At 43.6% G+C, this 22,489-nt stretch overlaps 2 protein-coding genes, 1 long non-coding RNA gene and 1 pseudogene across 3 annotated transcripts in view; 2 read left to right on the top strand and 2 right to left on the bottom strand.

Annotated features, from left to right (window-relative positions):
- The window catches only part of LOC130196675 (protein NLRC5-like), a 1,158,129-nt gene that overhangs the window by 992,555 nt on the left and 143,085 nt on the right, over positions 1-22,489 (top strand).
- Positions 2,280-22,489, bottom strand: part of LOC130196710 (zinc phosphodiesterase ELAC protein 1-like) — a 32,550-nt pseudogene continuing 12,340 nt past the window's right edge.
- On the bottom strand, positions 8,348-9,503 carry LOC130196748 (uncharacterized). Its single transcript, XR_008832315.1, has 2 exons — positions 8,910-9,503; positions 8,348-8,809 (listed from the first exon to the last, which is right to left on the bottom strand). It is a non-coding gene; the product is annotated as an uncharacterized LOC130196748 (long non-coding RNA).
- Positions 10,271-21,515, top strand: LOC130196685 (NLR family CARD domain-containing protein 3-like). Its single transcript, XM_056419008.1, is given in 8 exon segments — positions 10,271-10,526; positions 10,658-10,712; positions 13,660-13,888; positions 13,968-14,597; positions 14,600-15,779; positions 15,866-16,039; positions 18,393-18,566; positions 21,329-21,515. Coding segments are annotated over 8 exon segments (2,826 nt in total). The 5' UTR covers positions 10,271-10,329.

The following is a 22,489-nucleotide window of genomic DNA, read 5'->3' as shown; positions in this document are numbered from 1 at the left end:
TTTATTTTCTTCCCGTTTGGCGGTCCTGAGATGTGTCACGTCCAGGCGGAGGCCCGAGGCGGGCCGTGCGCCTCCTTCCTCGTCTTGGGCGACCACCTTGTCCTGCCGTTCTGTTCATCTGCCAAAACTGGCTCACTTTTCTGCCTCTATTCTCAGTCTTGAGTTGCTCGTCTTTGTTGTTTTGAAGTGGTACTTTTTTAAAGTTTTGTTTACAGGTAATTTTTAGTAACCGGGCCGGTGCAAATGGTTGCTGGTCGCCCCCCAAGTCCACTTTGCTAGAGCGTGTGTGAAGAGCAACACGAGCACGGAGATGATCTTCCTCTTCATCTGGCCTCAAAGGTTCTCCTTAAAGCTCGTCTTTGGTTGGTCTGCTTGTTTCGTCATTGTTATCCCATTTAGTCCAACTCTCTTTTATTTGTCGTAAACATGTCAGAATATGCTCTTAAATCAAATCATGCCATGTTCAGCCCACTTAGCAAGCTGTTAGCAGTATTATCTCTTATTTAAAGCCACTTGGATGTTGTGTTGGATCTGCCTCCAGGAGGCCTCGTGTGATCTAGTCAACAGTTTCTCGGAGTAGTAGCAGAAATGGAGGTTTTCTCTTGACTGAAGTCCAGAATTGTGAATTTTCAAAGGTTTTTCGGGTCGATAGGATGCAGTAGTCGTGTTTACTTAATTTATCTATGCATTGTGCTATGACTAGTTTGTTTCAGGGGTACATCATGTGTGTCTTGTCTATCGATGTAGTAATTTACCATGACGTGGTTACAGACCGGATTCACGCTTCGGAAACCATTACTAATTAATTTTCCACGCCCAGCATCGGAGGAGATATTCACTTCTGCATTTCATGTAAATAATTAGCAAATAGCCTTTCAAAAGTTTATGAACTGACCTCTTATACTTGTGAATCTATGTCGATACAAAGGTTTTAATTTTGATTCCTTGTCAAAAGGCAATAATTTGTAGATATGTACAGATATATGTTTTTTTTTGCATTTTATCAGTTGACTTGGTGTTTGAATTGAGTTTCTCTCTTTGGAAAGTCACGCCCCCCCTCGGACACGGCTGAAACACGCATGCCAGCCGTGTCCCCCCCCCCCCCAGTGGTAACCACTGAAAACGGCTTTACCTGAAGACTTATTGATATTACTCAATGTTGCAATTTTGCCTTCAAAACTTGAAGCCATGTCTAAAAGATGCGTATCCTTCTCTTCTTTTCATATCTATATTTGTCTTGACGCTAAAGGGATGGCTGCTGCTCTTAGTGTGTGGAGAGCTAGTTTCTCTTTTTAATGCAATGTGCATAATGCAGTAGGTCCTCAAAGCTCGTGTAGCTTTAGCAGTGCAGTGATATTTATTTCACCTGTGGTTTGTACAAAGACTCAGAAAACTGTCAGAATGTAAAGGCCATTAAGTAGTAGAAGTAGGTTTTTCACCACCCTGTGAACTCTCAAAAATGTGATATTTTATTGATATCTCCGGTATGAGACGTGTGTGTGTGTGTGTGTGCAAGAAAGCACCAAACAAATTTATTTTATATTTTGTATTGTGTTTTGAAGTTTAAAAAGGAAAAACAAATAGCAGTTGTGGTTTTGGAAAAGAGAACTCGAGTCCTTTGAAAACACCTTTTTGTGAATAAAAAACTTTAAAGTGTATATCCAGAAATATAGACAATCAAAAACTTCACTGAGAAATGTTCAAAAAGCTCTTTATTGTTTATAAGAATTGTACATAAGCATTGAGTTTTTTTTTTTGGTTAAACATTATTTTGTATTTCTGTTGTACTTTAATACCTTGTGTACAGATCCAGAAATAAAGCTCTGGAAAAGGTGCAGAGACGACCGCATGTTCTTTATCGACAAGAGATTCATAGAAGTAAACAACCTGCTACGTGATTATTCATACCATTACTTTGGAATCCGATTGGAAGTTTGTATTTAAGGTCAAAAAGTTAATTCTATAGTTTGCCATAAAAATTGTAATGGCATCAATCAGTTAAGTGTAGTTGAAATTGGAAAGTCATAGCATGTCCATAAAGAAATCAAGAAAGGTATAAAGTAAAGCCCTCTAAGGCAAATGTGTGATTTTGGGCTTTATAGATTCAGTATGATGAGGATAACAAAATGTTATATTCATATATAAATACACATTTATATATCTATATAAATATTAGAAGTAGCAGGAAAAAAGTCAGCAGTCGTGTTCTGAAAAAGGAACCTGTGAATAAAAACATCGAAAATATATCCAGATAGACAGTGAAAAATGTAACAATGAGAATTGATCAAGAAGCAATTTTTATTGTAAGAATTTTACATAAACCAATTAGGTTTTTTCTCCCTTTTTGGTAAAAATCATGAAACATGTTCTGTTGTACTTAAATACCTTGAGTACAGGTCCATGAACAGGTTCACCTGCATGTTCTTCATCATCACAGCACAGATGTTTACTCAGAAAACAAGACGGACCGAAACCGACCGCTTTACTGTTCATGCTATATTCTATTTAGAGACTTTCTACTGAATAAATTAGATTAAAATGTGGTCTTTTTTTTGGATCTGGTCAATGGAGACCCATTTGGATAATTACTAATCAATGCATTGTTGTATAACAGTCAGTATAATGGTCAGGCGCCATGGAATCCGACAGATGTTCAAACTTCCTAATTGTCGGAGCGGCGGTGCTGAGGCTGAAACAGATCAGGCATCGTCACCGCCGTCGAGAGTGAGCACGAGTCCTAAAAGTGCTCAGACTCGTGGACTTTGACCAGCGCCAGTCTCATGGCACCGCGTGTGAACCGAGACCGTCGACACAAACACAATTCACTGGTGTGGTCGTCTGAGCGGAACTGGCAGAGTGAGAAAGTCCTCGGCCAAGGTCACTTCCACGCCGCTGTCCTGCAGCGCGCTCCGCCTGCCGCTTGAGCTCCGCCACGTCGTCCTCGTCCCGTCCTGGTGCGAGGGCCGGGTTTGTACCTCTGGCTGAAGTGGGTCAGCACCAGCCTCCGCGCAGGCCACCGCGGCCGCCATCCCGGCGTACTGTGTCCGGTCCTCCGCTTTGGCTCGGTGCTCGTCCCGGCGTGGCCTCGTGGACCAGGACGTCCGCCCGCCGCACAGCCTCAGCGCGCCGTCGCCCGAGCTGCAGTCGCGACGCAGACTTTACGACCCGGAATGGCCTCTTCCAGCACCTCGCTGGACAGAACCACGCGGCCGCTGGCCAGCGTTACTGGCTTGCCGGCTTTCAGCTGCGCATAAAGCGGACCCGGTTTCAGGCCTGGGACACACACACACACACACACACACACACAGTGTTAATTCACAATAATCCACACATACCATTTGGAGGATTCACTCTCTGTAATAGCATCTTGTGTCAGAGTGGGTGAGTCTTGTGTACATCAGATCTAAATTTGGGTGACGTAAAAAAGGAAATAGAAAAAGCTTTCGTACGTCAAGCAAAAGTCAGTCAGTCATACACAATGTCATATGCAACAAAAACATATTCAGAAACATGTCTTAGTCTACATGTCAATAAAAAACATATTCAGAAACGTGTCTTAAAGGAGATTTCCGCGTCAGTCATCCTCCCTGCAGCTGTGCCACGCAGACACCAGGAGCATTGAAGACGTACCTAGTTCCTTCAGGAGCTCAGTCTTCAGTCTCCCGGGTCGATCGTGCTCCTTAATGCAAAACCCGAAGGAGGGGATGCGGTGGAACAGCCTGAAGGCCTTGACCACGAACCTCCGGTCCTCAAAGAGGAGGTAGGAGTCGCTGGGCGTCAGGACCACAGTCCGGCCCGGCTGCTCCTGTGGGTGCGGAGGCGCGCGGTCACCTGAAGACGCCCGGACATCGAGAGGATGGCGCTGGGCGAAACACGGGACCGACTTTCAAACAAGTTCAGATGAATTACTGGGAGTCACGCCACAGATTTACGTTGACATTTGGAGCGTTTTGCAAAACGATGCGATAGGGCGCCCACGACATCCCGGAGTCCTTGTGACTTCACGTCTCATGGGGTCACCGGACCCGATGAGACGGCACAGATCCATCCGCCTGATGGAGCAGCGAGGGCTGGGTCCTGGAATTCCTGCTCCCGACTACGCCACTGGCCTGTTGAGACTCCGCCCACTGTTGAGACTCCGCCCACTGTTGAGTCTCCGCCCACTCCTCCTCTACTACCAACTCTTCATCCACTCTGTCATATTCATTGAATGTGTTTTAACTCTAATGATTCCTTCTGGTCACATGACGTCTATTGTTCTGTCCATCCTGGAGAGGGATCCTCCTCTGTTCTCTCATTAAGGGTTCTTCACTTTTTCCCCCCTGAAGGGTTGTTTGGGAGTTTTTCCTGATCCGATGTGAGGTCAAAGGTCAAAGGTCAGGGATGTCTATGTGTACAGATTGTAAAGCACTCTGAGGCAAATTCGTAATTTGTGAAATTGGGCTCTACAAATAAACCGAATTGAATTGAATACTTTGGCGTTCAGGGTGGAGTTTGGTGTAATAAAATAAAGTGATTTGAATGTGTGTATGGGAGGTAAATAAGAGCAACTTTTATAACATGACATGAAAATCAGTCGGTTACCTCCGGGCTGAGGCGTCCCTCTTCTGGACTCTGGTCCGCTGTGGGCTCCAGCTCATGGACTGCAGCAACACGACGAGAACAACACAACAGGTACCATGACTTACGGTGCGTGAGGCTGGAGGTGGAACATGTGTCTGCTGTGTGAACTACAGAGTGTGTTGTATTCTCCAGATCATAAAAGCGGAGCTGTGATTTGCTCCCGACGAGCGAAAACCTGATGACGTGTTGCTAAAAATATAGTATTTATATTTATTGCAACGGCTACATGTTACATAAATAAACAAAACCGATGGGTGTTCAAGATACATGTCAAGCCACATGTGTCTGTGTGGGTATAAAGCCATAAATATCAGAATGAAGTGTCGTATCTCCTCCTGAAGGTTGAACTCCCAAAGGTGTGCATGTCTACAGATCAGAGGTGGTACCTCCTACCTGCATAGGGGAAGAGCAGCTGGGACCCCGTGAGGCCGAGGGCCACCCGTAAGAAGTGGCGGAGCCCCCGCGGCCCGTAGACCTCCACACAGCTCGGGGGCTGCTGCTCCGCGTTGGTGTTGAGGCTCACGGTGCAGAGGAGGCCGGGCAGGCCCAACAGGTGGTCCCCGTGCAGGTGAGAGATGAACACCTTGGTGATCCCACCTGAGGAGCAACAGGACCACAGGCATGGGGGAACCATCTCTCTCTCTCTCTCTCTCTCTCTCTCTCTCTCTCTCTCTCTCGTGGCGTTTAAGGAAAGTCCGATTTTCGAGAAGTGTGTGAATGTGTATAATCCTCTGGTATAACGCGGTATATTGATTTAAAATCCTCCTGAAACTCACCTGATTGTGTTGACATCTCTCTTTTTGCAGGCATAGTGATTTAAAAAGGGAACAAAGAATATTTCAGACCCGTTTCCTGCTTTATTGCAGTGAAATTTCTCAAAGCTTGAATTTAAAATAATTAAAACACACAAAGACTAGCACTGGGTTTTAAATATATGAAACACGAGTGGCTAAATTATACCTGCAGCCAAAAGGAGGTAAAACTGTTTATTCTGCACATTGGTATTCTCTATTATTGTGTGACAAAAATAAACTTCAGAAAAACTCAACTCAAAAGCGACAGCACTTTATGAATGCACAGAGATGTATGGGGATGACAAGCATCATAGGGGGTTGTTGTTGTTTATTCATTGTATTATGGGCTTATAATAATAATTTACACTTTTATTAATCCCCAAGGGGAAATTAGTTCTCTACATTTAACCCATCCTTAGTTATTAAGGAGCAGTGGGCTGCAGTGATGCGCCCGGGAAGCAACTGGGGGTTCAGTGACTTGCTCAGGACACTTCGACTTGCAACTAATGGGGAGAGCCGGGATCGAACCCACAACTTTGCGGTTGCAGGACGGCCCTCTTACCCCACTGAGCTACAGCCGCGTATTGTCTCCATTGTATACACATGTATTCATTGTCTAGGCCCTCCTGTCATTAACCACTAGGGGCCGCTGTGTTGGAGCCAACATGTAGTTTTGATGCTCTCTTCTATCTTTAAAGGGTACCTGTAGTGCAAAACAATATGTAGCCAGATCAAAAGATAATGTGTTTCTAAAGTGTATTCATGCACTGACGGTCCAGTATTCAATAACAATACGTAGTTTAGGCTGTTCAAAGTCCTCAAATCCGACATGCGACAGTGCACTGGAGCTTGAATATGTCGCGGGTGGTGTGACGTCACATCGTTGAGAGATCGACAGCCAGCCACAGCGGATGTGTTCAGATACCAATGTAAACAACGTCGTCGCAAAACAAATGCTGAGAGATTGAGAATATGGACGATGAAAGATTGTCTGATTCAGCAACTGGATACTTGTTTGAACCTTTAAAAGCAGACTATCCCCATTTAGTGAATTGTGACAGCGATGATAGCGATGATTCTGATGAAGTTGATGCCGAAGGACCGCGGTCCAGATGCTTCACCGTCGGACCGTGCACGCAAGTCGGCGGACGTTTGGTGCAGTTGGAAATGTGCCACAGAAAACAGACATAGAGTGCATTTGTTGTACGAACTTATGTCCGATGATATAGCAGGGCTCTCAAGTTTTGAAGACAGGCAAGCGTGAGATTTCCATCAGCACCCGATACAGCTGACTGTTGCGCGGCATCGAGGGGGTGGGTGCTAGTGACTATTTCTACTCAACAATCGATCGGTATTGAGCACCCCTGCATTCAAGCATTAAATAGCCGAGAGGTTTTTCAGCGTGAGGAATTAGATGTGTGGCGGGAGTGCGTGAGATAAGACCGAAATCGTGAGTCTCACGCTCAATGCGTGAGACTTGAGAGCCCTGATATAGTGTCATTAGACCTCATCTGCTTCACAAAAGTGAGCTTGATAGCTACATCGCGCATAAGCCAGCGCTGGAGATGTCTTTCATTGATGCAATGTTCGGCCGACATGTTCGGGGGGCTAGTGACTTTTTCTTTGCTCCGGCCGTCCCGATGCGCGCAAACCGGGTGTCGGAGCTCCATGGCATACGAGGCGGCGGGCAGAGGACTGTCAACGCAACACGTAGAGACAGAAATGACATGCTGCTGCTGTAATGTGGCGCTATAGAGAAAGTGACAGGGGCGGGCCAATTTTTTTTAATGTCATGCGATCTACCAATATACGCGCGATCGACTGGCAGGTCGCGATGAACGTATTGAGCACCCTGATATAGATTGTGTAATTCTTGAGGCCACCGATCTATCCCAGAAACAGCGTGTAGAAGCTCCGGATTGGCTGAATTCCTTTCACTTCTCGTCATAGTTAGCTTTGAGCTGGAGTAAATAACTAGCAAAATGGCTGCGCCCACGGATTCGGAATTTTGACAAAGAAATGTAAATCCTCGGGCTATGCGTGACTTGTTGACAATAGCAGCGGGGTAAATATGATTTATTTGATGCGCCGAATGGATGTAGCACGTTGTTGTTTTGCACTACAGGTACCCTTTAAGGGAAACAGCGGGTGAACTGGGACCTGCACTTCCTAGATGTGACCACAGGGGGGCACCGTACGATTAAAAGGCTTATAGGTGCTAATGAGAACAGGTGGGTGGATGGGAAGCAGCAATCTTTATATATATAGATATATATATATGTGTATATGTATATATATATATATATATATATATATATATATATTATATATATGTATATATATATATATATATATATAAAGATATATATCTTTATATATATATCTCTTTATATATAGATAGATATAGATAGATATGTGTATATGTATATATATACATATATATATATATATATATAAAGATACATATCTCTCTATATATATATCTTTATATATATATAGATATAGTTAGATAGATATGTGTATGAATATATATATATATATGTATATATATACATATACACATATCTATCTATCACTGATATTATTATTATTATTATTATTATATATATATCTTTATATATATATATATATATCTTTACATATAGATAGATAGATATGTGTATATATGTATATATATATGTATATATAATCTTTATATATATATATATATACATGTGTCGGGGTGATGACAACTTCTTCTTTCTTTTCACACAAGATCTGCACATTTTAGGGAGAGTCAAAAGTTAAGTCAAATTTTGCTTAATTATTGTCTTTTTTTTCTTGTTTATTAACATGCCAGGAATGATATGTTTACTTATGAAACTATTTCAGTTATTTGTTTATTAAATTAATAGTCCTTTTATGAATGTCAATTATAGTGGACACCAGGACAATATTTATGTATTTAATGACTCAACATTGTATTTGAGGTGTAGCAAATACATGATATATTCCTCTACATTTCTAGGAACAGCAGCTGATATTTTCACCGCTCTCGTCGGCGCCCTGGACCGGGTCGGAGTGGACTGGCCCCGCGCTGTCACCATGGCGACAGATGGTGCGCCCTCAATGATCGGGGAAAAGCAGGAGTTGTGACACAGTTCAGAAAAGAAGTGCAGACTGCAAATGGAGGATGTGATTTTGGGACTTCTCCCTGCACTTTGCATCAGGAGGCTTTGTGTTGCAAGTCATTAACGATGGAAAACGTCATGAAGGTGGTCGTCCAGACTGTTGATGTCATCCGATCCAGAGGCCTGAATCACCGCCAGGTTGACTTCCTTCTCAGAGAGAAAGACCACAGCTATGGGCTGCCGTCCCACACCGAGGTACGATGGTGAGGCCGAGCTGCTGTGCTGAGGCGTGTCTTTGAATTAAAGAGAGGAAATTGAACAGTTCATGGAAAAAAAGGGCAAACCAGTTTTAGAATTTCAGTCCAAAGAATGGATGCAGGACCTTGCATTCGTGGTGGATGTTGCAGAGCACCTGAATAACTTGAACACAATGAGTACAGCTCATGAGCTTCCAGAAGGCCAAAGACCTCAAGAAATACACCCAGTATGTCAAACTAGCGATATGATTGGTTGAAGATCATGTCAATCAACAATAAGGTCCCCATGATTTTTTACATTTTTAAATGTATTTATTATAAAATAGCTCAGATCGGCTTCAGAGAAGGCTTAGAAGGCCCGGACGGCCCGCCACTGACAGAAGTACAATAGATGTCATGTGACCAGAAGTACAATAGATCCCCAGATAATTGATCTCTGAGTAAAATAACTTGAGTTTACCATCAGGAAGTTTCATGTGATCCATGTTTGATGTCTTTAGGACATGTTCTTGATCCGTCCATCCTGGAGACGGATCCTCCTCTGTTGCTCTCCTGAAGGATTCTTCCCTTTTTTCATCAGTTTTCTTCAGTTTTTCAAGGTCAAAGGTCAGGGATGTCGTATGTGTACAGGTTGTAAAACCCTCTGAAGCAAAGTGGTGATTTGTGATTTTGGGCAGTATCAAACAAATTGAATTCAGTTCCTGATCCTTCTCAGTGAAATGTGCAGAGCTGGAGCTCATCAGAGGAACTGAGTCATGGTCTTCTTCTCCGGGAGAGAAGAGGATCAGAGGCTGGAGCTGGTGGACAGTCACAGATACAACAGCAGCTGTTTGTGAACGTGTGAGAGCAGAAGGGAATTCTGGGAGTGCTGAACGAGAACAAACACGCCCATAATCATTAACTTCTGACTCCACCAGTTGGACTGGTTGTGACGTCAAGAGATGAGGGGCGTGACCGCACGCATCCTCAGTTCAAATGCACACACACACACACACACACACCAGGACTGAGGGGAAGACATGAGCAGCTTCTTCTCTCCAGAGGTTCCTCCACACAGACGGTGAACGTGTCCGTAAACTGACCTGAGGTCAGTTCAGCAGGTGAGAATCTGACCAGAGGAATCTGGACATGTTGGATCATCAGGATCTTTCTCTCTTTAACTGGACGGTAGAAATGGTTCCTGATGCTGATTGGCTGATCATTTATTTTGCTTTCAGGTGTAATAATAGTCTCTCATTTATATCTGAGCTAAAGGACAGTGATTTGATGAAGATGTGCACGTCTTATAATAAAATGAAGTGCTAAAACCTTGAAGCAACTTGAGTTTGACTCATGAATGAAATATGCGTCTGAACCGGTTTGACAGCTTCTGTTGCAGTGTGTGTGTCCTGTGACGTGAGTGTTGTGCAGCAGGTGTGTGTGAAGGTGTGGACTCTGCTATGCATCAGTGGGAGGACAGAGAGGAGTCCCTCCCTCTAAAACCTCTCTGTGTGGGGAACATGACAGCCAGACCAAAGCTCAGAGGTGAGGCCAGGACCGTTCTCCATGGCACGCCACTCCTCCGTCATGACTCACCCTCTAAGCTCTGAGTGTGTTGTGTTGAGCAGACCAGACTCACCTGGACTGGGACCTGGACCTGGACCTGGACCTGGACCTGGACCCAGCTGTGTGTCCCTGAAGAGTGACCGGTCTATGTTTATCCCTGTGAATTTCAAAGATGGACTTCAGTCTGTTGAACTAAGGTGAGCTTTCATTAGGCGACTGTGTTTCTATCAGGATCCATCAGCAGAGGTCAGACCCTCCTTTACCTTTGACTTCAGGATTCCTTAAGACAGAACATAATATACAACTTGTCCTTTTGTTTTCTCCAAAGAGTTCAGCAACAGAGATCCCAAGTGATCCCAGGAGACCTGGACCCCATATTTAAGGTGTGTGAGTCAGAGACTGTATAACATATAGAGATGGTCAAAGAGTTGGATCGTTGATGGAGATTAGACGAGCAGGTGGAGCAACAGAGGAGACGTCCACCTGTCAATCAAAGAGGCCACGCCCTCTATGGCTCACCTTCAGGCCTAATATCATTTAAACGGCTGAGTTATTTATCTGTAGGGATGAACTCACTTGTGGAGCTTTTGTGTGTGGCACTGACTCGCTAATCACCGCCAAGCTTGCAAGCACAAAAAGGAATCTCAGGAATTGTTATATTGGAGAAGTTTCAAAACTCATTCCTGCAAACTCATGAGTGGTGAAAAAAGTGACCACAAATCTAAATAATATTAATAAACAGTTTAAGAACAAAAGGTCCTCCGCTCTGACTAAGCCCTATAATAATAGTAATAACAAATATACATTGTCATTATATATAATATGGTTAAAGGCAGGGCCGGAGTGGGGCCACTTTTCAGCCTGGGAATCTCAGGCTCAAGACCAGCCCACTTTTTTCATGGTAGTGGAAATTGGATAAATGAAGCAACAGTTCAGCTCTTACTATCCTGTAGTTCTTTTATTAATACCATGGTCCAACAAATAATGTAACGGTTAAATACAACAATAATAATCCACTTAAAATGAGAAGTTAACAAAAAATATGCACAACATTAAAAAAGGCAGAAGGGCATAGCAGGGGTGTCAGACTCAGATTAGGCAGTAGGCCAGATTTGTTGGAGTGAGACCTCATGGGGGCCGTCATTGGCATGGTCATTATCATTTTTCTGCATGAGTATTATAAAGTGGTGATTTACTCCTTTACTACACCCACTTCTGAGCAAACAATGCATATTGGTTCATCAAGTACTGTCATATACTGCTCTTTCTTAGAATATATAACTTTTGTCTTATCTGCTGCTCCGAAGCTACAAAGAAAAATTAAGAGTGATATTACTGCATACTTCAATATCAATATCAATAGTATATATCAATATTTGCATAATATTTGCAAAGTCTATGGATCGCCATATTTTGGGTGATATAAAAAGGCTAATATTTTAATTCAATTTAATATTTTGCTTGAGAATAGGTTGACAACGCTACAATGATATTAATCAAGGCTACAACGTCAGCCGAATAGTTATGTTGCTAATCATTAGGCCTTTGTCTCTCTTTACCAGTTGCCACTTGTGTTTGTCCTCTTGAAAATAAATCTGTAAGCTTGGCACATTTGGCAGCATCCTCCTCCAATGCCTTTCTTTTTTTCAACCTGGCTTTTTCAGCCCCTCCTGCCCTCTTCCTCCCGTCCATCCTCCCTGACGCGTATCGCTGCGGTCGGGCCGCCCAGCTATCCGTAGCTGAGAAAACTTTTGGAAAAGACGGCTAAGGACCGAACCAACTCTATTTTGGAGGGTGAGTTCTCCTCTCCCAAATGGAGTTGGTTGAGTTCCATAATGGACTGAACCAACTCTATTATTTGGGAGGGGTGAACTTCCTCGCATGGTACAACCCATGCAGAGGCTGCGGTGTCAGAATGCTGAACGTGTGTAGCCCACTTTAAGAGAAGATGGACTAACGTGACAAATGTCAACAAATAAAATACTCGACCGGCCCAGAAGTGAAGCGGCCCACCGGGAACTCTCCCGATTCTCCCGATTACCCACCCCGGGCCTGGTTAAAGGACTCAAGGACTTTTCCTTGAGTCTGTTCTGCCTCTACCTGGTTGTCACAATACGAACATTATAACTTCTATACGATACCTGCCATAAATATCATGATACTGATACCAGAATTCAATACGATACCATGAATACGAGACTGGTATATTTATCTATAATATTAATGAATAAAACATCTGTATGGTTCACTTTTTACCAACTTTTTCAACACTTAACAAATGGCAGTAATATTAGTATTAGCCCACAGCAAGATATGAATGAAACTACATGGCATTGATTATACGCTAAGAGGCCTTCAGTCTGTATCTGACCAGATGATACAGAGTTCATCAGGATGAGCAGCTGTAGAGTTACATCACTTTACAGACTGTCTGCATTGGAGACAAAGAACTGAAACATTTCACTTCTGCCCCACCCCCCCCCTAAAAACAAATTATCTTCGGATCCGCACGATTCACGTGGATGACCTATTTTGATTTAAAAACGGCGAATTTCACCGAAAGGTGACAAGTTTGCAGGTATGAATACTACTTGGTTCTGGGTTATTTCGGGATTCCCGGCCCTAACTTGATGAAACATGGATTAAAGCTAAGTTCCTTCCTGAACCGTATGTATTAAACCTCCTCTGACCTCTGATGTCAACATCTAGAGACTCAAGACTTTATGGTCTTTAATTGAAGATGGAGAATTGTGCTTGTTTTTCATTGTCAGTTGGTATTATTGGATTAGATTTACAAAATGTTTTCCCAGAAAGCATTTACAATCTACATTAACACGATGTTCACAGATTAGGTAAAACACTTTTCAGAAAATAATAATAAAACAATACTCATAAAATACAAACTTGTACAGTTTTGATGTAAAATGAAAGCTAGAAACTTAAATTAAGGAGATATTTAACCCTCCTGTTACCTTTAGGGTCAATTTGACCCCATTCAATGTTTAACGTCGGTGTTCTTTGGGGTAAATTTGACCCCAGGCTGTTTTTCACTGTGTCAAACATATAAGAAATATCAACTTTTTTCTATATTTAAAGGGCTATATAGGTAGTCAACAAACAAACATAAAGTACCTCACACTTAAACTTGGGAAACAATATTAATTCTAATAATTTTCTGGAGGTTTTAATTGCTGGGGTCAAGTTGACCCCGAGGGTAAAATATGTCAGTAAATGTAAAGGTAACAGGAGGGTTAAAAGCTTTGAATCGGCCTCAATACACCATTTAAAATATTTAAAAACATTAAATATACTTGTAATGTTTGGTTTCAGCTGCTTGAGAAGAACATTGTCAGCTTTATGAAGAGCGAGCTGAAGAAGATGCAAAAGGCCCTAAATCCAGATCACCCAGAAGGCCCTGCGGGTCGGAAGGAAGATGAGGAGGTGTTGGACGGTGAGGATGAAGAGCAGATGAGGAGCAGCAGGGAAGCATTTCTGAAGATCACACTAAACTTCTTGAGGAGAATGGAGCAGGAGGAGCTGGCTGACTGTCTGCAGAGCAGTAAGAGGATTTTAAAGACTTTACAATGAAACAGAAGACCACCACTCAGTAAGTTCATCTGTGATTGTTGTCATTCCAGAAACTCGTGTGACTGCAGCCCAACATGAACTCAAGTCTAACCTGAAGAAGAAGTTCCAGTGTGTGTTTGAGGGGATCCCTAAAGCAGGAAACCAAACCCTCCTGAACCAGATCTACACAGAGCTCTACATCACAGAGGGAGGGACTGCAGAGGTCAACGAGGAGCATGAGGTCAGACAGATTGAAACAGCATCCAGGAAACCACACAGACCAGAAACACCCATCAGACAAGAAGACCTCTTCAAAGCCTCGCCTGGAAGAGAGGAGCCAATCAGAACAGTGATGACGAAGGGAGTGGCTGGCGTTGGGAAAACAGTCCTAACACAGAAGTTCACTCTGGACTGGGCTGAAGACAAAGCCAACCAGGACATCCACTTCCTGTTTCCATTCACGTTCAGAGAGCTGAATGTGCTGAAAGAGAAGAAGTTCAGCTTGGTGCAACTTATCCATCACTTCTTCACTGAAACCAAAGAAGCAGGAATCTGCAGGTTTGAAGAGTTCCAGGTTGTGTTCATCTTTGACGGTCTGGATGAGTGTCGACTTCCTCTGGACTTCCTCAACAATGAGGTCCTGACTGATGTCACAGAGTCCACCTCAGTGCATGTGCTGCTGACAAACCTCTTCAGGGGAAACTGCTTCCCTCTGCTCGCCTCTGGATAACCACAAGACCTGCAGCAGCCAATCAGATCCCTCCTGACTGTGTTGGCTTGGTGACAGAGGTCAGAGGGTTCACTGACCCCCAGAAGGAGGACTACTTCAGGAAGAGGTTCAGGGATGAGGAGCAGGCCAGCAGGATCATCTCCCACATCAAGACCTCCCGAAGCCTCCACATCATGTGCCACATCCCAGTCTTCTGCTGGATCACTGCTACAGTTCTGGAGGACGTGTTGAAGACCACAGAGGGAGGAAAGCTGCCCAATACCATGACTGAGATGTACATCCACTTCCTGGTGGTTCAGTCCAAAGTGAAGATGGTCAAGTTTGATGGAGGAGCTGCAACGGATCCACACTGGAGTCCAGAGAGCAGGAAGATGACTGAGTCTCTGGGAAGACTGGCTTTTGATCAGCTGCAGAAAGGGAACCTGATCTTCTATGAATGCGACCTGAACGAGTGTGACATCGATATCAGAGCAGCCTCAGTGTACTCAGGAGTGTTCACACAGATCTTTAGAGAGGAGAGAGGACTGTACCAGGACCAGGTGTTCTGCTTCATCCATCTGAGTGTTCAGGAGTTTCTGGCTGCTCTTCATGTCCATCTGACCTTCAGCAACTCTGGTGTCAACCTGATGGCAGACAAACAACCAGGAGCTAAAGGCCTTGGTCGGCATAAAGTATTGAGAGCAAAACCTAAACTCAAACATCTCTACCAGAGTGCTGTGGACAAGGCCTTACAGAGTCCAAATGGACACCTGGACTTGTTCCTCCGCTTCCTCCTGGGTCTTTCCCTGGAGACCAATCAGAGTCTTCTGCAAGGTCTGCTGACACAGACAGGAAGTAGCTCACAGGCCAATCAGGAAACAGTCCAGTACATCAAGAAGAAGATCAGTGAGGATGTGTCTCCAGAGAAAAGCATCAATCTGTTCCACTGTCTGAATGAACTGAACGATGGTTCTCTGGTGGAGGAGATCCAACAGGCCCTGAGATCAGGACGTCTCTCCACAGATGAACTGTCTCCTGCTCAGTGGTCAGCTCTGGTCTTCATCTTACTGTCATCAGAAGAAGATCTGGAGGTGTTTGACCTGAAGAAATACTCTGCTTCAGAGGAGGCTCTTCTGAGGCTGATGCCGGTGGTCAAAGCCTCCAACAAAGCTCTGTATGGATTCGTTAACATTACTAAATTGATTGATGTTTTACTTTGATTCAACATGTTGTTTGTATTAATCTCTGTTCCTCCCTTAGGCTGAAGGGCTGTAACCTCACAGAGAGAAGCTGTGGAGCTCTGTCCTCAGTCCTCAGCTCCCAGTCCTCTAGTCTGAAACACCTGGACCTGAGTCACAACAGGCTGCAGGACTCAGGAGTGAAGCTCCTCTCTGCTGGACTGGAGAGTCCACATTGTAGCCTGGAGACTCTGAGGTGGGTTCACTGAATTATAAATAAAGATAAGAGCCCAATATGATCTTAATGTAACATGAATTAACTGATGATCACTGATGTGAACAGAGAGAAATGAGCTGAAACAAATGGTTTCATAACCAGATGGAGTCCATGCACACACATTTCTCCTTTCAGAGAACAAGAATATAATATCTTGGCTCTTTTGATTGACATCGCTTGATGCCTGAAGAAACTGAATTTAAAGCTGCAGGACAATTCAGTTCAATATTTTTTTCTAAAATGAAGTCCTTTATTTAAAGTCACATTTTTCAAAAGCTTTACGTTTTAAATCCAACCTTTATTTCACTTTAAATAAGAGAAGATAATGTATGTATTACTAGAGTATTTATTATTCATAATGAATCCAGTTCAGTTGAAAATCTGTCATAATAAATATGTTGTAGATGTTATTCAGTTTAGTTTTCTTTATTTAACTTGACAGTCAGTTGTTTACTACATACACACGTTAATACAACTGTTGGCTACTTCAATGCATATGGCACAAAATCATAGAGCGCATATCTGACATTGATGTTCTGACCTTTAGTGAGGAAACTCTCTCTAACTGGACCTCAAGGATTTTAATTATACCTGATATACAATCATGACACTTGTCTGGCTTCATGCTGCTGATGGATTACTGAACAGGCCTATGGGACAGAGCCAGGGGCCACAGGGTCAGGGGCCACAGGGTCAGGGGCCAGATGGTTGGGGGCCAAAGGGTCAGGGGCCAAAGGGTCAGGGCCACAGGGTCAGGGGCCACATGGTCAGGGGCCACAGGGTCAGGGCCACAGGGTCAGGGGCCAAAGGGTCAGAGGTCAAAGGGTCAGGGGACCAAACGGTCAGGGGCATAAAGCATCAGGGGCCAAAGGGTCAGAGGCCTGAAGGGTCAGGGGCCAAATGGTCAGGGGCCAAAGGGTCAGGGGCTTAAATGGTCAGGGGCCAAAGTGTCAGGGGCCAAAGGGTCAGAGGTCAAAGGGTCAGGGGACCAAACGGTCAGGGGCATAAAGCATCAGGGGCCAAATGGTCAAGGGCCAAAGGTTCAGAGGCCAAATGATCCGGGGCCAAAGAGTCAGGGGCCCCCCATCCTTCACCTACAGCAGGGGTCCTCAATATGTCGATCGCGATCGACCGGTTCATTCATTAACAGGCCTCTGCCCGCCGTCTCGCGCGCCGCAGAGCTCCGACGCCGGTCGGGACGGACCAAAGAAAAAGTCACTAGCCCCGTCCCCCCCGTCGGTCGATCGTCTTGACTTGGTCACATTATAAGTAGCTTGCATGCTGAAAAAGTGTGAGCACCCCTGACCTACAGAATGTAACTCAGAGAGACAGAGAGTATTGATGAGTATACTATATGTACCATGAGGCACGTGCACAGGTAGAGCCCTCGTGGTGCTCAAGCTCCTCCCCTTTGCCCTGGATGAGTAAAGGGCCCTTTTTGCTGGAGACACATTTTTTTTATTCATCCGTATTTAAGAATAAAAGTTACTCTTTCTGTCATCAAGTCCCCCCAAATGTGTTTTAATATCAGACGGGGCATTGAGTTCTTGAGTTCTTGTGAGAACTTCGCCTAGACCCGCTCACGTCAGAGGGCAATACGGATCTGTATCAGACCAGCGAGGAGGGCGATACGTGGCTGTCATGAAGACCCATTAGCCAATCAGAACGCTTGTACTGTTGTTGCTAGATAATAATTCATCTTTATTCATAAAGAACATGTAAGCGGTCTGATGCTGCCAGAGGAAACGCAGGTCGAGGACAGCATCATCAGTGTATTGATGCTAATGCTTCAACTCTGTCAGAAATTTATTTTGGCATTGGGTGCCCTTTTCTTTGGTTTGAGCACCTGCCCCCCAAAATGTCTGTGCACGTGCCTGTGTACCATACTTTATTAATATTATATATATATATATACTAGAGTGAGTCAATGTTCCTCATAAAAAGAGTTATTTATTCACACATAAAGAACCAAACATGTCTCCATTTAAATGAAATAAGTGTTGAAATGAAACTAGTTGTGATCCTTGTGATCAGGTTCATCTTCTCTCTGAAGTCATGAATCCTCCGGCCGTAAGCTGCTTCTACACGTCTGCTACCAGCTGCAGGAAACCTTGTGAAGTGGAGTTCACATTAAAACATGAACTCATCTGATTGGATGATGAACAGATTGTTTCTGTCATCTTTTCTTCTTCTTTCACTGACGTGATTTTAACTAAATGTCTGTTGACAGAAGAAAATGAAACCAAAGTGAAAGCCACTCGTGTTCATGATGTCAATAATGATTCATTGTGTATTGATATAATAAACTCTGTGTTGTTTTGTGTGTTTACAGACTGATATTGTGTGGGATCACAGAGGAAGGCTGTTCTTCTCTGGGATCAGCTCTGAAGTCAAACCCCTCCAGTCTCAGAGAACTGGATCTGAGTAGAAACCAGCTGCAGGATTCAGGAGTGAAGCTGCTGACTGGTTTTCTGGAGAGTCCACGTTGTAGCCTGGAGACTCTGAGGTGGGTTCACTGTCTGCTGCTAGTGTAGCACCTTCATGTTTAATCAATAACTGTTTGATGGATCTACGTATTGATCCATCAAGTGTTTCATTTCCTGGTGACATGTTCCACTTCACATCAGCTGCCTCGTTGCATGTCATCCTCAACAACATACGTGTCAAACTCATGGCCCGCCACGTCATTTTATGTGGCCCGCGACGGCATGAAATATATATGATGCCTTTTCTTAAAAAAGGGAGGTAAAAAATCTTGTGCTTTTATTTTGAAGGTCATTTTTTTTGCAGCGGACTGCGGTCTGTTCACTCTCCTTCATGCTGCGTTCACGCCAGAGGAGAGGCGAACCTCACTGTTGCTTTACTAAATGTACTCGCGTGAGTTCAGTCGCCGGACTATTCGTCACGTTTTCTTCACTCGGGCTAGAAGCGCCGGAGAGGGGGCGTGGCTTATCGTGGCATTTAACAGCTCGTTACCACCGTCCACCACGGAAGAAATACACACTCTTTGTTCTGTTGAGAAAGTCCCACACACGTCGGACCATCAAGCCCTCGAGTCTGGGTTAATAATATAAATAGTACATATTATATTATCCGTAGCCGCACGCAGCTTCTCCAGGAGCTGCGTCTGGATGACGGCCGCTTCCAGACGATCAATATCCTCCGTAGGTTCTGATTCCACGGTATGACGTCAGTGACGTCACGCGGAGCATTTCAACAGTCTCACCTACTTTTACCGCCCGAGTTTAAAAAATCAGCCCGAATGAGGCGCATTTTTCGCGTCCTGTCATTCACGCGTCCGGCGGACATCCAGACGCGCGTGCGTGTGTGACCACATTGACTTTGTATTAACAAACATCCCCAGTTCCCCTATTATGAATTCCTCCATCGGGTCCATGTCAGTGGTCACTAAGGTTGAAGTGAGTGCTGCTTCATGTTGTTCAGTATTTATAATATAGTCAGAAGAAAAGTTAATGTTGAATATGTGAATCTTTTTTAATTTCCCTTGTTTAATTTATTTATAGTTTGTGTATAAAAGCTGCTCCTCAAGACTCTGACTTGTAGAGCAGCTTTATGTGTCAGAGGTTCAGTGAGTGAGACATGAATTACATCTTTTGAGGCTTTTTAAAACCAGACTTTTTTATTTCATGTTTATGCATGAAAGCACTGTTTAGACATGTTTTAAAGTCTGAAGTTACTGAGTAGTAATGTATGTTGTATTACCTTGTGTCCTTAAGATTCACTTGTTGGTTCATAATTGACTGTAAAAGGGAATATCACTAAATAGTTGTGTTGTGCATACTGTGATATTCTGAACTCTCAGGTTCAAACTGCACCATCTTTTCATGAAATACATTTGAGAAGTTAAAAATGTCCCTCGATTTAGGTCTCAGCTTGTCATTCAGGGGTGATAGTGCGTCCCAAAGTCAGACCAGTAGAGAACCACAGCCCCAGACCAGTGGAGAACCACTGCCCAGACCAGTGGAGAACCACTACCCAGACCAGTGGAGAACCACTGCCTAGACCAGTGGAGAACCACTACCCAGACCAGTGGAGAACCACTGCCTAGACCAGTGGAGAACCACTACCCAGACCAGTGGAGAACCACTGCCCAGACCAGTGGAGAACCACTACCCAGACCAGTGGAGAACCACTGCCTAGACCAGTGGAGAACGCCTACCCAGACCAGTGGAGAACCACTACCCAGACCAGTGGAGAACCACTGCCCAGACCAGTGGAGAACCACTACCCAGACCAGTGGAGAACCACCTGTCTCAACTGTGACAAAGCTTTTCACAAAGTTAATGTAATAATGTTTGTTTGATCTTTGATAAAGTAATGTGGGTTAAAATTAATATAATGAAATTAAATAGATTTATTATACAATATTAAATACATTTGCATATATAGTTATACATTTATATAAGTACACCTAAATAAACAATAAACAAATGCAAAGAGAGTTATTTAACAATATGTTCTGGAGTAGTTAGAATTATACCGTGTTAGTGACAACCGGCCCTTTGAGGGCCGCCATGAGGCGGATGTGGCCCTCGGTGAAAATGAGTTTGACACCCCTGAAGCACGACATGGACAACTTGTCTGGCTTCATGCTGCTGATGGATTACTGAACAGGCCTATAGGACAGAGCCAGGGGCCACAGGGTCAGGGGCCACATGGTCAGGGGCCAAAGGGTCAGGGGGCAAATGGTCATGGGTCAAAGGGTCAGGGGCCAAAGGGTCAGGGGCCCCCTGTCCTTCACCTACAGAATGTCGCTCAGAGAGACTCAAAGAGTATTGATGGGTATACTATATGTACCATACTTTATTAATATTATATATATATATATATTTGAGTGAGTCAATGTTCCTCATGAAAAGAGTTATTTATTCACACGTAAAGAACCAAACATTTATCCATTTAAATGAAATAAGTGTTGAAATGAAACTTGTTGTGATCCTTGTGATCAGGTTCATCTTCTCTCTGAAGTCATGAATCCTCCGGCCGTAAGCTGCTTCTACACGTCTGCTACCAGCTGCAGGAAACCTTGTGAAGTGGAGTTCACATTAAAACATGAACTCATCTGATTGGATGATGAACAGATTGTTTCTGTCATCTTTTCTTCTTCTTTCACTGACGGGATTTTAACTAAATGTCTGTTTACAGAAGAAGATGAAACCAAAGTGAAAGCCACTCGTGTTCATGATGTCAATAATGATTCATTGTGTATTGATATAATAAACTCTGTGTTGTTTTGTGTGTTTACAGTCTGTCACGCTGTAGGATCACAGAGGAAGGCTGTTCTTCTCTGGGATCAGCTCTGAAGTCAAACCCCTCCAGTCTCAGAAGACTGGATCTGAGGTACAACCAGCTGCAGGATTCAGGAGTGAAGCTGCTGACTGGTTTTCTGGAGAGTCCACGTTGTAGCCTGGAGACTCTGAGGTGGGTTCACTGAATTATAAATAAAGGTAAGAGCCCAATATGATCTTAATGTAACATGAATTAACTGATGATCACTGATGTGAACAGAGAGAAATGAGCTGAAACAAATGGTTTCAAAACCAGATGGAGTCCCTGCACACACATTTCTCCTTTCAGAGAACACAAATATAATATCTTTGCATATACAGTATGTATACATACACATTTAAAAAAATTAAATAACCAAAAACATTTATACATATTCCTCTTGAACTTAAAATAAAACTTACATAACTTAAATAAATGTATTCTGTTTAATTTAAACATGTTCCTAGAAATTACTATCAAGCGTGAAAGTGATCAATAATAGAGGGAGACCAATGTCGAGCTCAAATGTCTTAGCTTCAAACGAAGGGACGAAGATAACTTGATGGAAGCTACACACACACAATAAAGGCAGAAATTGGCCACACAGTGAGTGGTTGTGAACGGGGATTTTTCCGGGGCCCCAAATCCCCTTCCCTTAAAAAACCAAACGGAATTTTAAAAAATTTTTTCCCCCCAGAAGAAATGAAACCAAAAAAGTGGTGTTCAAATGAAATTGTTTATTGTGTTGAATATAATTTAAACCGGGTTGGTTTTGTGTTTACAGTCTGTCATATGTGGATCAAAAAAGGGGAAGGGCGTTTTTTGGGTTTTAGCTTTTGAATCAAACCCCCATTAAAAAAACGATCGAGAAAATGCTCCAGGTTAAAGGGGCTGTTTTGGGGTTTTCGGAGCCATTTTAGCCGGGAAACCCCAGGTGGGCCATCTCCCTCCAGGAGCCCCTTTTGTTTAAATCCAACTTAGGAACATTGTCCATGTTTCTCCTGGGAAATTTTTTAAAACCACAAGCCTCCCAAAAAAAGGGTAACGACAACAATTGCCCGGGGCCTTAAAAAGCTGTTTGGGTTTCCCAAGGATGGGAAAGAGTTTTTCCACATTTCAAATTCACCAAGGGGAAAAAAA

Source organism: Pseudoliparis swirei, chromosome 7 (genome assembly GCF_029220125.1).
Source record: "Pseudoliparis swirei isolate HS2019 ecotype Mariana Trench chromosome 7, NWPU_hadal_v1, whole genome shotgun sequence".
NCBI lineage: Eukaryota > Metazoa > Chordata > Actinopteri > Perciformes > Liparidae > Pseudoliparis > Pseudoliparis swirei.
Note: the sequence above shows the minus strand (reverse complement) of the source record. Positions and strands in the feature narration are given on the sequence as shown.